Source organism: Staurois parvus, unplaced genomic scaffold (assembly GCF_062004578.1).
Source record: "Staurois parvus isolate SC_StPar_1 unplaced genomic scaffold, SC_StPar_1.0 ptg000581l, whole genome shotgun sequence".
Lineage (NCBI taxonomy): Eukaryota > Metazoa > Chordata > Amphibia > Anura > Ranidae > Staurois > Staurois parvus.
This window is the reverse complement of record NW_028318377.1, coordinates 7,365,342-7,382,548: the sequence shown is the minus strand read 5'-3', so window position 1 is coordinate 7,382,548 and position 17,207 is coordinate 7,365,342. Positions and strand designations below refer to the sequence as shown.

The window sequence follows — 17,207 nt, the reverse complement described above, 5'->3', positions numbered from 1 at the left end:
TGCGTGTTTTTTTTTTTTCCTGAAATGTCTATTAGGAATTAAAGTGCAAGTCCAGCCAAATTCTTTTAATGTAGTTTTGGCTACAGTGGGGAGGGATCCCTCTGAGGTCGTGACAACTATCTGGGGGATCGTTAGTGAGAGAATGTGAAGGAAAATCTTCCTAACAACAGACAGAATTGGGGGGGAAATCGGCAAGAGGGATACAGACAAAAATAAAAAGCTGAGGTGGGTTTTACCCTTTTCCTATCCTACGAAGGGCAAATTCACACCGTCCCAGAAGACTACAGGGAGGGAGGGGACACCTTCCTAGGCGAAGTGGGTCCCGAAGTGGGACCCGAAGTGGGAGCGGGTACCTGTCAAATTTGGGTACCCGCTCCCCCCCACCCCCCAAAGGTGCCAATCCTTAATGGGGAGCGGGGGAGCAGTCCTTAAAATGGAACTTCCCCTTTTGGGTGGAGCTCCGCTTTAATGGGCAATAATCAGGAGGGTGGGGGGAACTAATTAAAGAAACAAAATAAATAAAACTACAATTAAGTATATTTTTTTTACGGCCTCACCACCTCTCTTGGCATACCTTTAACTGGGTCTTGACACTTCCCAAGCATGTGTTCTCAATGACTGGCTGTCACGGTGGTCACATGATCAAGGGCCCATCCTGCCAGACTGGGCGTGGTCTGTGACAGCTCTGTCACTAAGCTGGGAGCACGCAGTGATCTCAGCTGACATGATTACATACGTGTAATGTGTGGGGATTAAGGTCCACCCTCCCTGTCACAACTTATGAGAAGAGGTTAATCACTGCAGAGCGGAAATCATTTCAAGCATGTCCTTCTACCGCTACATAATTCATAAATTGCCCACTTAGCCTGAAAGAGTTCTTCAAATGCCCGCCTTCCCATGTTTAGGCAATAGAAGCATCCTACAGCAGTGTTACATTTCCCAGCATGCCCTGCATCGCATGTATGAAGCTCTCCTCTCACCCGTAAAACTCTATTCATTGAGGTCAAGCCTACATTTCTTTATATATTTTTTATTTAAATTGCACATGAAGAAATTATTTATACTGTAGTGTTACGGTACATCCGCTGCTATCGGGGAACTTGTCACGAGACATACATGGGACATACCATTGCCGACTTCTCTCTGCAGGTGTGTGGACCAAGGCCTCTTTCTTAATATTGCTTCTCTGCTTGGGGAGTCACAAGCAATGAGTATGTCAACCACCCTGACACCTGACATGCACACATGCTTGTTTCAGGTCACTGCCTCACCAAAAAGGATGAAAATAGCAATCCTGGAGTATGGACCTACAAAAACAAGTCAGCAATGGCAGCATCTATATTTTTATTTTATCAAGTTCTCCTGGAGAAAAAAACAAAACAAAAAAAAAACAAATATGTTGCTCATAGGATAAATCAGCTAATTTATTGAACTTTCTAGCATGTACTAGAAAAATGACAATTGGAATCTAGCTGGTTTCTTAGTGACCTCTCCACATTCCTGGTGTATCTATCCAAGCCCCATGAATGGTAATAAAGGGGAATTGTTTATGGATTGGGCTGGTTGCATTTCCAAAATGGTAAGATCAAAAAGGCCTATTAGTGGAAGGGACAGATATATATTTGTGGATGTGTGTAAAGCGCTGTGTAAATTGATGGAGCTATACAAGTACCTGTAATAGATAAGAATTAAACAAAAAAAACTATCAATAAATGAAATCGATTTCTGTATTCTGCAGAAAATCTGGTAGATCTTGCTGTTGTCTGCCACCCCTCCTCCTGTCCATGTCCCCACTGCAGTTGGGGATTTTGAAGAGCAGGTGTAGGCAGCTAGTGCATATGCTCAGTTTTCAGTGTAATTTCTATGCTGAGCATTTCCACCCTGTCACATCTGGGCAGCCCATGTGACTATAGAGTCACACATATGGGTGGTAAATCAGAGCCCACTCCCTCCCTCCTCCTACTAACCAGGTAAACACAATGGGGGCAGGGGGGATTTTACATGATTGATGGAGGCTTCACCTCCCTGTTATTCAAAGACCAAGGCTGGAGGGGTGTGACACAGCCTGTGACTGGCGGAAATCTGCTCTTGCCATGTTATTGACATAAAAAAAAAATATAAAGATTTGGTTTCAAATATAAGTTTGTATGATGATTTAAAATAGTTTATTGATATAATTTATTTAAACTCTGTATTCCAAAAGGCAGTTTTTTTAGTTTGAACTTATCAGCAGCAGTAGAGAGCAGGAAGCTCCTCCTGCAGAAGCTTCCCTGCAGACAGGTTGGAAAAGAACTGGGTCATGTGACAGCTGCAGATTAGAAAAAAAAGGTACTTGGATGTTTTTTAACTAAAATAATTACAGTGCCATCATCCATATACAGAAAGAGAAGGGATAATATAAATTAAACAGCGTATGTTAGTATCACTTTCACTCACTGGTTCAGCAACAAAGCTACCAAATCGCAGTGATACAGACATCCCACTGACTGCAGTTCTTTTCTAAAATAAAAACAAGGAGTGTTCCTTTAACTGATATAAAATGGTCATGAGCAGCAATGCCGCGATGACTGAACTCCTGCGCATCAGCATTTAACCCCTAGTTGACAACTGGATATTTTTAAAGTGAGCAACTGTCAGCAAGGGATTAAACTTTGCGATTGCAAGTGACAAAAGCTCACCTGTAAGCCCTGAATCATAGGTGGAGAAATCAGAAATCTTTGATAAGCCAGTGGCTTCAGGTGTAGGCTCTGGCTCCCCACAACACGCGATGCAACAGGAAGAAGGGTCAGCCGCACACCGGAGGATAGATGAATACAGTGTGTATTTATTGATCCATAGGACACAAAACACCAGGACATGAATACAGGACCTGTTAACGTGTTTCACGCGATCTGGTTATGATTAAGCACGAGATCGTGTGAAACACGTTAACAGGTCCTGTATTCACATCCTGGTGTTGTGTGTCCTATGGATCAATAAATACACACTATATTCATCTATCCTCCGGTGTGCGGCTGACCCTTCTTCCTATTGCATCGTGTGTGGTGGGGAGCCAGAGCCTACACCTGTCGTGGATTTATCTGGATTGTTTGCCTGAGTGGTATACCTCTGTTCTTTGGATACAGTAGCTTCATCCCACCAGCAGCCACCCTGTAACTAGAATATCAGTTTGGGTGGACTGACCCTTTAAATCCACTTGGAATCCAGAATATTTACCTGAAAGGAAATGTCACTATTTTTTTGGCGATCTAATTCCCAAGCTCATAATATCGCTACCATACCAGCTACTATCGCTCTCCTCCATGAGGTACCAGGTACTCGATAAATGAAAAGTATTCATAACAGTTAGGCAGCCTTATATGAACGAGCACTAAATGTGTACAATATATCTATGGCAAGTTACAAGAATCAAAACGTATGTCAAATCTCTTTTAAAGGAGAACCAGGCCACGTGGTGGAGGAAGAATATGCCGCGACTGAGCCAGCCAATGTAAAAGACGTTGGTGATAATCGGTTACGCAAAGTGCAATGACATTAATGATGTATGCAGACTCCTCTCTTTGTCCATTGTTGGTCTTATCCACTGACCTTGCCCAGCAGCTAAAGTCATCCAATTGGTTATTTCCAGTTAGGATTACAGCCCGCTCAGCAGCAGAGAGGGCAAAGTGCAATATGGGTACAGAAAGAGGTCCAGTCTTCGCCTTCAGCATGCCTCCTTCTCAAACAAGATGTGAATACCAGGTACCAGGGGGAGGAGTCAGCACAAGGGTTATGCCGCCTTTAATAAGCCAAAGATAGATATATTACCCCAAATACTTTCACAAAAGAAAGTTACATATAGAGGAAAAGAAGTCTCTCAGTACTGGAGAAACCGCACAGTTGAGCACTAGCTGCGAAGGGCAGCCAGTCGCGACTGCATGGCTTCTAAATCTTCCTCCTCGTCGGATGCGGCAGTGGCACCCTCCAACTCTGGCTCCGGTTCTGGTAAGGCATCTGTGACTTTGCTGGGAGCTTTGCCAAGGGCCCCTGAAAAAAACAAACAGATGTTATCCATCAAGCCCAACAGGCAAAAACATTTTTTTTCTCTTTAGAGCAAGAACCTCAGCCAGGTTTTTATTGCCTCCTTTAGGAGACATTTTCATTTATTTCCTGTCCTGGAGACAGTGATCACCAGCACATCAAATAAGAGGAGATATCCCCAACAAGGACAGAGATGGCAACAAAAACAAATCTATTTGTAGTAGCACAGGGAGGGGTTAGAACCTCTGTGATGTCTTAGCTGCTGTTTAACCATCTGTGAGATTTTCCCTCATTTCCTGTCTTAAAGACAATAATCAACCTTTTTCTATCGGAATTGCATGCAGGCCAAATGTCCATTTTAAAAAGGATAAACATAGGATTAAAACTTACCCAACAGATATTACAAAACATTCTCAATTGTATATTCAACAGATCATTAGGGACCAAATAAACATTTATTGTAAGGCCTCATCACATGGTCAATTAGGGCTGTAGTGCAGCAAGACAGTTTGTATCCAGGCCCACTCATCTGTTCCTGAGCGCGTGTAACCGATCAATGTGCAATTACATGTGAAGAGCCATGGAGCCCATCTGTGATTTCTACAGGCTTCCTAATCACAAACACCTGTGATCCCTGGCACAGATTTACACTAGTTCTTGTCACACTACAGCCCTAATCAGCCATGTTAACGTGCTGAAAGACACCTTTCACAGGAAGGGTCCAATCAGCACTGCCAGTCAGTCAGACCATCCATTCACTTCTATGGAACAGTGGGTGTAAATGGACTTGTGTCCGTTTACACCTGCCTACCGCCCAATCTGATCTGGTCTGCCGGAAAAAAAAAAAAAAAAAAAAAAACACAGAAGGTGATCTGTCCCCTTCCATCTAGGCAGATCGATTGGAAGGCAGACGGGTGTAAACTAACAGCGGAGTCTGTTGACTCCCAGATGCCCATAGAGCAGAGCAGGCTCTGTCCGTGTCTGCTCTGCATAAACTGAGCAGACACGGACCTGTCATCGACTGCCTTACTCTGATCAGCAGGGGATCAGCGGATCAAAACGGAGTCCGTCCCATGTGAAAGGGGCCTTAGAGTTTACATACACTTTAAAGTAGAAGTTCAGTCCACAGTAATCTATATGTTGATAATTTCTCCCCATTTGCAGCGCAGGCTTGGTACTCTCCATTTATATCATCATCCTCCAATGGAATGCACTATTGTTATCAGCACTTACCTGCTGTGATCTCAAACAGAATCTTATCAATCTCCATCTCTGCTTCTTCTTCCATTTCATCCTGGTCCTCCATTCCTTCAAATGTGTCCTCCAGCATCTCTTCTATAATCCCAGCCTAAAAGGAATAGGCAAACAATACAGACTTCACACCTTAACCCCTGTTATACAGAAGTCACACCGCCATCACCTAAACTGTATGCAGTAGATTCAATTACCGGATAAGCAGAGCCTAGGATGAGCATGAATAGAATATTCCAAAACTTGGAAGCCTCTCAGTTTAATCTGAGACATACCCCCAGAAATTACCAGAGAGAAGCTACAGCTGAGAACTGACAATACTGTGCAGAAAATGACAGACACCCACGTTTAAATTATATTTTCTGATTTAAACGTCACATACATTTATAACAGACTGCATGTAGCGATTAGAAGAGGCAATATATTGTCTTTACCAAATCTAAAATGCACCCGTGGGTGATGTGTCAAAAGCAGAAATAAGCCCTGGGTTTTAAACATGCATCCTAGGCCTTTTTCTTGGGCAGAGTGGTTACTACATATACAGTATTGTGTAAAATGTATTTGCTTACGCTGATTATTTTAGGTCTATTAATGTGCCAATAGAAAACAGTGCATTTTAAGAACTCGAAAATGCAGTATGTTCTGTGAGACAATACAATAAGATACTTGAATGTCATCTCTGGCCTGTCCTGCCTGATCTGTAGTTTAAAGGAGACGTGCACCTTAATATTTTATTATATATATATATATATATATATATATATATATATATATATATATATATATACACACACACATATATACAGAGAGAGAGAGAGAGAGAGAGAGAGAGAGCGCGAGCGAGCGCATATCTTTGCAGGTAAAAAAAAAAAAATGTGCGTTCACTTTTTTTTTATACTGCAGCCTGTAGGGCATTGATCATGGGTGCAATACCTGGATCCTGCAGACCCTCAACACGCTGTCTGCCCATACCTTATACAGGCAGGCAGTTACTGAATGGCAGGAAGAATCAATGAACTATGAGAGTGCTCAGAGGCACCTTTGCAGTTCATTGGAGAACAAGAAGCCATCGGCCATGGAGGCCAATGGTAGATGTAGCTCATTCATTTACAAAGTTCTGAATGAATGATGTGGGCGGAGCCCCACATGGCCACTCTGTTTTTAAATTGTGACAGTGGGTGTGCAGGGAGAATATTCCCCCCAACAACTGTCACAGGGGGGAGAGGCTGCAGGAGCTGGAACATGTTACATGTTCGGCTTGTATTTAGGGTGGAACATGTAACATGTCCCAAAGATGAACTTATCCTTTACAGTTCCCCAGCACAATGTCCCCTGCTGAAGTTTTGTTAATCAGTGTTCCCCATTTCACAGTTAGCAATGCACACATAAGCTGCTTGTCTAGTTCTAGTATTTTACAATCAATCAGAACCCAATCATATATGATGTTGTGATCACATACAAGCTGTCAGCTTGTCTACAAACAATACACGTTGCAGAGGCCACAACAACCTGAAGATAGCTGGGTGTCAATGTTTAAACTGTAATAGTCACATACATTTGAAGAAAGAAAAAAAAAATAAAAACTTCTTATTTTTGGTGAAGTCAACTAACATACAAATACTATAAATTAGGTTTGGGCATCAAGGATTCCACAACCTCTGGTCACAAAAGAGAAAAAAAAAAAAAAAAGCATAGTAATAGATCACTTTCCCCTTTTTGAGGTCCCTGTGGGAATACACAAAAATTAACAAACAAACATGCTAAGAATCACTGACATAACAGCTGTGTAGAAGTAACAAAACTGAGAAAGGGAGAACTATACAAAACTGGCAAATGTTGCAGCATGACAAAAGTGAGTATAGGGACAGGACAAAAGGTGGTCATCCTGCATCACAGTTTCTCCCATTCAGAAATGTATGGACAGACAGATGTATTCAGGTATTGTGTCCAAGCTCTTCAGTAGAGGCATAATGGTCAGCCAGAGAAACCAAGTACACCAAAATTCAGCAAGCCAACTTCCCTTCTAAATCAGAAGATATCCAGCACTGCTATCAGCCCAACTGGGACCTTCGTATGCTCACTTTATCTTTAGTCCAGGGAAGTCTCATCAGAAGTGGCCTTCAAAGAAGGGTTGTGGTCAGAAAGATTTTTTTCTCCAATGAAAGCAATGCAAAATGATGAGCCTGTCCATACAAACACAAGGACTAGAGTGCAGACAAATTGCATCTGGACTGATAAGTCAAAATGTGAAATACCTGGTACAAACAAAAAGTTGCTTTTTTGCCGAAGGGCTAGAGAAAGCTACATGGATAAATGTCTATTGGTAACAGTGAAGAGCAGTTGAGGTTTCCTACTGGCTCTACTGTGAATGAGCTGGTGATTTGATCAGAGCTGATGGCCCCCTCACTGCTATGTGTATTCTTCATTGCATATGGTAGGTATCTCACAGGTTCCAACATCATTCTGTAGCATGACAATGACCCCAAACACAAGGCCAAAAAAAAAAAAAATGAATAAATTCAGCAAAAAGAGGAACAGAGAATCCTGTAATAAATGGTATGACTCCAAAGAGCCCTAATCTCAGCATTGCTGTGCCATTGTAGGATTAGGTGCACAGACAGAAGGAAGTCAGCCAAAGGATGCAGTTGAAGTGTTGTAAGTTCTCCAACGTGCTTGGAACAAACTACCACATAGGTGCCAGACACAGCATGCTAGTGTACCCAAGGAAACCACTGCTATGTTTCCACTTGATAGAAAGTTGATTGCTTCACAAAAGAAATATATGCCGAGTGAGCTGTGAGTTACGTGTGCAGCCACAATCCAAATGCGGCATTAGCACTTGGCTATACCCCTTTAAAACATATTCACCCCTTGGAAGTTTGCATGTTTTACTGTTATAGGAACATTGAATTACAAAGGTTTATTTTTACGCAATCAATTTTAAAGTCACTTTGCAAAAATATTCCAACAACAGGAGTATCCTGAGCACATAGAAGCCCCAAGATTGGGGCTAGCACCTTGGTGAATAATCTGGGAGTAGAGGACAGGCCAAAGACAGGGCCACAAACTGAAAGCAGCGATCTTCCATTGAAAACTGCAGGAATTGTTTGAGAGGTGGGGAGATTGGAATGTGCAAACAAGCACCTTTCATATCCACCGATGCCAGAAAAGATCCTTTCTGGATTTAGGCAACAACAGGACAGATTCCGTCCAGAACTTCTGCACTTGGAGAAACTTTTTGAGTCCACTGAGATCTAGAATAAGCAAATTGTTTTGGGAAATGAACACCTTTTCAGGGTGGGCCCAGTCCACATATAATACATCCTTTAATTAAGGATGTACAGGGAAAGAATGGGGGGAGGTGATGCAGCGAGCACCATGATCCCAATGCTGTGAACTTTGGGGCAGAGGGCTCAGGAAGCAGCAATTTTAAAATGGTCTGGATCACTTTTGCCCAAAAATCCACAAAGGCCTTTTGGGTCTGAGATAGAACCAAGCCCTGGGATTCCTTTGGAGTAGATTCATCAGAAGAGAAATGTTCCATATCCCTGTCCTCCAGAAAAGTCCCTTTCCATCTGTTCAGGAGGCTCCTCGGAAGGTGCTTGCAACTCAAATGGTGTAAGCCAGAGAGGATTCTAAACAGCGGTCATTGTAAACCCACAACATCAGCAGAGAATCTTCCCTCGGCACAACGTAGCTGGAGGAAAGTTCCCCAGAGGTAGTGGAAAGACCAGATAAACAGAGGAATTCAGAAACACCATGAACTGACCTACAGAGGAGATATTGCAAAGGGAACTACAGCCAGGTTCCTCTCTTCCTGATAAGGGTATTTGGGAGCCCTGCCAACCATTTTTCTCTACTCTCTGCCATGGCCGAGACATGGCCTGCCAGCAAAAGTTTTGGACACCAATTATAAAGCAGTCCAGAACTAGCTGAGAGCAACAGGTCAGGGCACTGGTAATAAAAAACCCCTCAATGGGAATAGGCTGTACCCCAGAGACGTTCCTGCTATTTCAACACCAGTAACACCTGTTCTGGTAGTATAACAGTGAGCAGCAATGCTGTGTGCAAAAAGCATAACAATACTTGCTGTCCCTGTGTGTTAGTACCAGCAAACACCCTGTGCCATGTGAGTGCTGGGCCATTGGAGGCATTCAGAAAGCAACAACATGACTGCCAGATATAAGTTCTGCATCGCCGATGTCATCATCTGTCACCGTGCCTGCGTACCTCTCGGGGAAGCCGGGACTTAGTACATAGTAAAAATAGCACAGGCACATTAATAAAAGGGATAATAACAACGCAACCATACAAGAGCAAAAGCAGGAACTAAGGGTGACGGGGAGTAAAGTACACAGGTAATCTATCAAGCTGATGCTATGTTTAGCTGGAGGTAATATACCAAGGAGGAGATTTCCTGTCTTTTTTGCCAGTGTCCTATCAGCTGAAGGTGGCAGCATAGCTCTATTGTAATGGGTATAAAGGTGCCCTGTTTCATGGACTGAATGAGAAACACCCCCCCAAAAAAAAAAACAAACAACAGCACAAAAGACACTAAAAATAAACATGAAGTGTCCCTTGTGCTGCTGGCTGCAATTTTAGTTGAAATACTTGGTCCTCTGATACACATGTAGTTGTAAATCTTCCAGTGCTTCTGAATTCGTACAAGCTGAGGGACCTGTCATATGCACTTTTTAAGAGTAATGACTATGTCTACCTTTTTCCTCCCCTCCTCTATTCACAGAAGTCATACTATAGCTTCCATGAATGAAAAACAATCTATGAATGGAGGAGGCAGACCTTTCATTGATTTTAAGTACAGTCCCTTGTGTTGATTTTTATCTTCGGCTTTAATTTAAATCCTTTTACAATCACTATCATCTCTTGTATTTATGCTGATCCGTGGTACAAAAAAAAAATTGCACAAAACCACCGAATAATGGAGTCACTAACTTCACAGTGTTCTGCTCTTACCTTCATCATCTCTTTGGAAAGCTCCCTCATGGTGGCCTGGATCTCCGGGATTTTCACCAAGTTCTGCATGGCTTTCATTACCTCTGTGCTCCTCTGTAAGGATCCAGAGACTCTGAGGACAGCTGTACCAACACAAGAAAATCACTTAGAAAAGGAACACAAAAGTGTACTTATAGCAAACACCTCTAAAGTGATACTTGTAGTGTAAGGGGTTTTTTTACTTTTGGATTTTGTTAATGTATTTTCCATTAATGGCTTTTTGGATCAAAGGAATCTGATGGTCACCTTTACCAAAGCATTGCTGTGATAGGACGAGCTGACCACTTCCTTTCCAATCAATCAGTCTCAGACTTGCACTGATAGGGGGACATCATGACTAAGCAGCATAATTAGACAAGCATGTGCAACCACCACAAACCAAATGGTCAGCTCATGATATCACAGTGAATCATATTCGTGAGTTAGCAATTCCATAGAAAATAACTAAATCCTTAACCAAAAAAAAAAAAACCAAAAAAAAAACACAAAACCAAAAACCACACAACACACAAAAGAATAAATGCCACAAAACCACCACCGTAAAACATGACCTTAACTGACCAGCTGAAAATATTTCTGGCAGGATCAACGAGTATGTTTTGCTTTTCTGTTACAGATATAACAAAACACTTTCAATGATATATTTAACAGACTACATGGAATCAATAAGAGAATTATTAGTGTTTACATACCATGAAAGTGATCACAGATTTACTTCAAACTCCCTTGTAGGGAGAAAAAGATAATATCCGTGGATGGTGACCTATACAATCACTGAATACACATTAAAAACAATGAAAGACAAGCAATCCGGATTGCAACATTTGAATATTCTTGTGGTATTCACTTAAGACTGGTTTGAGATATAAAGCAGCATATTTGCATGAATAGCTAAATTCTGCCATGTATCACAAGGCGTAGTGTGGTGAACATAAATATCATACATAATAACAGTGACACAAAAAATTTTTGTCTGTTATCATTGTACATGTATGATATATATGTTCACAACACTAAGCCTTGTGATACATGGCAGAATTTAGCTATTCATGCAGATATGCTGCTTTATATCACATACCAATCTTAAGTGAATACCACAAGAATATTCAAATGTTGCAATCCGGATTGCTGGTCTTTCATTGTTTTTAATGTGTATTCAGTGATTGTATATGTCACCATCCACGGATATTATCTTTTTCTCCCTACAGGGGATTAATAAAAATATGTGATTTTACACATGAGCTAAATTGCTTGGTTGTTTATTACCTCCTTTGGTAGTTGGCTCATGGCAACTACTACTCCTTTTGTTATAGATTTTTTGGTTTACACCCATACCTTGAATAGGTGCGATCTTTGATCTCACTAATAGATTACCCCGCCTAACATTAAGTGGTATATCTATATTTTTGAATACTTACTTCAAACTCCCCACACTACTGTACCTTTATCCCCCACCAATGTCCCCTATCCCATCTTCCAGCATGGTCCCCTCTATCCCATCCTCCACCACTGTCCCCATTATCCTACATTAAATATTAGAACTGCATCTACCTGGTCTCAGCAGCCTACATTATTCTGAGAAATTAAAATTTAAAACCACTGCACTACAGAACCTTTTAAAGTCCATCTGAAATATTAATTCTAAGTGCCCATTTACAATTTAAATGACTTGAACTTAAGTCTAGAGAGGTGAAAAAATTGTGGCTTGGCACAAATACTCAATAAGACTTAGCTTGGAGCACACCCAAATTCAAATGTGTAGCTTATTGCTCCTTAAATGATAAGTTCACCTTTTGCTAAAAAAATAATAAATGCATTTTTTTTTGCAGATAAAAAAAATGAGCATTTATTATTTTTTGTTTTGTTTTGGGAGCCTGCAAACCATTGCACCAACAATCAGCAGATCACTGGTGCCATGCAGGTCTCCTGCAGACCTGTCAGTATATCTGCTTGCTCGTACGGGATGTATGGGCAAGCAGATATAAAGACAGGAAGAATCAATGAACTACCACGGCCATCCACAGAGCCATGGTAGTTCATTGAGTACTACAAGCCGACAGCCGATATTTGTGACTCAGCCGGAGTCCCCTCTATCCTATAGATAGTATTAGAATTGCACCTATAAAAAAAAAAAAAAAAAAAAAAAAAAGGAAGCAATAAACCACACCAAAAATGTCAGCCTACACTACTCTGGGAAATTCAAACTATAACTACTGTGCTACAACAATGTCTTGCAAAGTGCATTTGAGATGCTGATTCTAAGTGCCATTCACTTTAGAAACTTCAAAAAACTAGAACTTGTAAAAGTTGTCGAATTTTTTTGTGCCTCTGTTACCCCAATGTTTCAAATGATTCTGCTGTATGGGTTTTCTAAGCTGCCATGCCTACTTCATATCACAAGGATGTAACCCTCAGGGTTCGAGCTACATATACATATATATATATATATATTCTAGGATAGATTCCCTTATAGGCCTTTTATACAAGGCGGCAGGTCCTCTGACCAATCTATCCGCTTTAAGGGTGTATTGCTGGAAAACGAGTCTATGAATCTGCAATACCAAGCCATATGGACAACTACAGTGGCTGAAAGTAGAACTATGAGACCACAGCACATGGACTAAGAATACTGCCCATGAACAGAACAGTTGACACACAATTCTAGATCAGCTTTAATGTGTATATAGAGCCAGAACTTTCTTTTTGTAGTAGTTTGTTTGTAGTGTAGATGTAGTAGGAAGATTTGGAATCTGTCAGGTTTCCCCACAAAATATAGGCAGTTATATGGCCTTCAATCATTGCAAGGCTGCCTAAAAAAAAAAAAAAAGTTCAAAACAAAAACATACCCTTCAGTCTCCAGACCTGGGCTCTAAATACACCCATTTGTAACAACTATCCTGCGCCCCACACTACCCCCTAATTAATTTTTTTATGGCTGTTCTCACAGTTAAGATTCACCCTTTCTCGGTCTCGGTGACCATTATTACTGAGAAATGCAAAACTGAAAAAAGGGAAAAATCTTCTAATGTGGACACTTGGTTTGGTGACAACAGTCCTAGAGAGAATTTCCCATCAATCTGAAGAGATTTCCTCTCACTTCCTGTTGTTCCTCCAGGATAGAAAAACAAAAAAGGTCTTAATTTCTTACATAATCCAAAAAAAAACACCAAAACTTTATTATAGAACCACAGAAAGACAAAAATCAAGCATGCATTATAAATAAGTCAATATCCCCTTTAACCCTCCCCTAGAAGAAAAGACTTACCTAACTGATTCTTCATACTCATGAGTACGGAGTTCATGTGAGCCTTGGAGGCATAGAGCTTATTTACTGCCCGCTTGGACTGCACAACCTCCTTTGCCAATATTATACACGCATCCCTGTTGCCTTTCTTTGCTGTGTCCTTTATTGAGCGCTTGACTTTCTCTTGCTCTCTCTGGATATCTACAACACATGTACATATATCATTTGGCATGCTACAAAAACATAAGCAAAAAATCATGCATTATAAAAAGTTAGAGGTCAAATTTCCTTTTATTCTGTATCTCGTTAACTCTTTTTCCTGGTCAAAGCTGGCCAATTGGTGGCTCTGCCTCAACAATTCAGACCATGTGACCAAGGTTGTCCAGGGAAAGAGACTCACAATCATGTTTTAGACAGACAAACTAGTGTGGAAAATCTAGGTTTTTGGGGGCTACAAGTGAGTTGTATTACCCATCATGAGCAGCACTGTGGAGGTGATCTGAAAACCTGACATTTATCCCAGATGGTCTTTTATGGAGATGTGGAGGAGAGAAGAGGTTTTCCATAGAGGATTTAAACACAGGCCTATTTGACGCTCTTACTAAAAGAGTCCATATGTTCTGGTAGGACTCCATGGTGGCGGTACATTTTGGTGTTGGGAGACATGTGGATACACAAGAAAGGTTTGCATTACTATGGTGCACAGTAACACTGGGACTTTTACATTTGCTTTTTGCTCTCAGGACTTTGTTATCACTGATCTTTTTTATTCATTTGTTTTTGGTTTCATGCATTAGTTTCATAATCATATGAAATATCCACATGATTGGATATTTATCACTGCATTTAGCGTGGCAATTTTCTATATATAAGGTTACATACAAATTTATCTAATGGTTTTTGCCAGCTGCTTGTTTAGATCTGCCAGCGCAATTTCTATAATTATAGAACCGTTACCCATTATTATTATGCAGGATTTATATAGTGCCAACAGTATGAGCAGTGCTTTACAATGTGAGGGCAAACATTACAGTTACAATACAATTGAGTACAGAACAGGGGTGGACTGACAACTCATGGGGCCCCCGGGCAATAGGGGATCATGGGGCCCCTGTGTCCTTGTCCACATTCAAAGCACACCCAAAAAAGCCTATTAAAAAGGTAACAGGGGCATTTCATAGGGCCCCCTACTGACCCCGGGCCCTCGGGCAGTGCCCGAGTGCTCGAATGGTCAGTCCGCCCCTGGTACAGAAGGAATCAGAGGGACCTGCTCCTTACAGCTTACAATCTAAAAGGGGAGGGTCATGTGATACAAAAGGTAATAACTGCGGGGGGGTGAGTTGATGGAGAAAATACATGTACAGTTTTTAGGTGGAGGCAGGATAGGCTTCTCTGAACAGAAAAGTTTTCAGGGATCGCCTAAAAATGGACAGAGTAGGAGATAGTTAGGCAGATTGGGGTAGGGAATTCCATAGGATGGGACAGGCTCAGGAGAAGTCCTGCAGGCGAGCATGGGAGGAGGTGACAAGGGAACTACAGAACAGGAGGTCTTGGGAGGAACGAAGAGTGCGATTTGATTGATATTTAAGGATCAGGTAGGTGATGTAGCTGGGGGCAGAGTTGTGGATGGCTTTGTAAGTTTTTGTTTGTATTTTGAATTTAATTCACTGGGTGAGTGGCAGCCAATGAAGGGAACGACAGAGAGCGGTAGCAGACACTGAACGGTTGGTAAGGTGGGGTCTGGCAGCAGTATTCATGATGGACTGGAGGGGGGATATCCTATGTAAAGGTAAGCCAATGAGGAAGGAGTTGCAGCAGTCGAGGCGAGAGATGACCAGGGAGTGAATTAGGAGCTTTGTGGTGTCACTGGTAAGGAATGGGGCACATTTTGGAGATGTTGAGGAGGCTGAGACGGCAAGCTTTGGAAAATGATTGGATGTGGTGCTGAAAGGAGAGTTTAGAGTCCAGGATTACACCTAGCACCCTGGCATGCAGGGACAGGTTGATGGTTGTGCCACTGATCATGACAGAGAAGCCAGGGGGAGGGGCATCCATCATGCGTTTTGGTAACGTTTGCATTTATGCAGAACTCCAGCCTAAACGTTTTTATGCTTTGATTTGAGTGAATAAGGATGTATATCTTTGGCAGGTTTTTATTGCTATCCGTGTTCCAGTTGAAGGAATTTCCAACACATGCTGTCTCAGTAATACCATCTCACTCTGACATAGGGGGTGTAATAAACAATAGTGCTGATGTGTAGAAATATCATAGCATCTGCAAATGCCCGTTTTAGACTCTAGATCGACTCCAGTGCAGAGATTTGATGGAACATGAGGACTCAACTTCTCTAAGTTAAAAAGTAGAACTTTATTTAAAAAGGAAAAAAAAATAAAAAAGCCAAACAAGCAAGCTTTTTTACTTACTTGCCGTTTTCAATCTACACTGAGCTGCGCATGCACAGCTTAATGTACAATCTCAGCACTGGCTGAGATGAATGAACGTCTGCATACGCGCAGGGGTGAGGCGCAATCTCAGCCCGGCCAATCAAAGTGGACAAAGATCAGAACCTGGAAGAAGGCAGACCAGCAAGAAGTGGCCAGCGAGGGAGCTTGTGGACACTGGATCGCTGGAGTGGAGGGGAGTTCCATTTTAAGAATAATCCCCTTTCTGTACAAAATTCTGCTCCTTTCTATTGAACTTTTGTACTTGTTTATCTCCATTTTTCTCCTCTCAACATCTGTTCAAAATCCATAATTGGTAAAGCTTGTCTGAGCTGTCAGAAAGGGGGCAGATAGCTGAAATTACACACTGCAGAGCTTAGTGAGGAGAGCTCTTAGATCTGATCAGAGGGAAGGGACACATTCTCCTTCACACTGGAACAAAGATGAGGCTGTCAATCACAGATTGTGTGTTGGAGTTACCTCCCCTGTCACTATTTTTCTCTTGGTGTCAGGAAAACGTAACAGAAGTGACTCATACTGATAGCAGAGCGAAATGCCTCTTAATGCTCTGGATTGAGACAAGTATACACTATAGAGGGATATGCTTTGTTGATGTTTCATGTCTGAGGTTTACATCCACTTTAACTGCTTCCATGCCATCCTATAGTGGAAATACTACTACAGGGTGACAGGGGTGCGCAAAAATCACACACACACTTTGGTTTTGTGCTGCCCTAGGCACAGAACAGAAGGCACAGAACAGAAGCATGATGGAGGGCAGCGTGACATGGGGGGGGGGGGCTGGCGGGTCACGGGACAGGAGGGGGGCAGCATGATGGGGGGGGCCGCAGGAAAGGAAGGGGCTAGGCTCCCAAAAAGACTCACACATGTGGTATCCCAATACTCAGTGGAGGTAGCTGAATGTATTTTGTATATGTAATTCCACATATACCCATGGCTTGTGTGAGCAATATATCATTTAAGTGGCAACGTTGTGTTAAAAAAAAAAAAGTTTTTTGTCATTTTCCAAAAACTTGTGGGAAAAAAAAAATCTTCCATGGACTCAATATGCCTCTCAGGAGATAGCTTAGGGTGTCTCCTTTCCGAAAAGGGGTCATTTGGGGGTGTTTGCACTGTCCTGGTATTTTAGCACCTCAAGAAATAGGATAGGCAGTCAGAAAAGTAAAAGCTGTGTAAATTCCATTCTCTATACCATAGTTTGTAGACGCTATAACTT

General features: G+C 41.8%; 1 protein-coding gene across 2 annotated transcripts in view; it reads right to left on the bottom strand.

The window, feature by feature from the left end:
• Positions 1 to 3,415: 3,415 nt before the first annotated feature.
• LOC149450162 (charged multivesicular body protein 3) overlaps positions 3,416 to 17,207 on the bottom strand; it is a 76,824-nt gene continuing 63,032 nt past the window's right edge. For both annotated transcript variants that reach the window (XM_089692301.1, XM_089692300.1), the window contains 4 exons: positions 13,550 to 13,729; positions 10,246 to 10,367; positions 5,254 to 5,368; positions 3,416 to 4,026 (listed from right to left, as the gene is read on the bottom strand). In XM_089692301.1, coding sequence (XP_089548427.1) covers positions 3,887 to 4,026; positions 5,254 to 5,368; positions 10,246 to 10,367; positions 13,550 to 13,729 — 557 coding nt within the window. In that variant the 3' untranslated portion in view covers positions 3,416 to 3,886. The remainder of the gene's footprint in view (positions 4,027 to 5,253; positions 5,369 to 10,245; positions 10,368 to 13,549; positions 13,730 to 17,207) is intronic.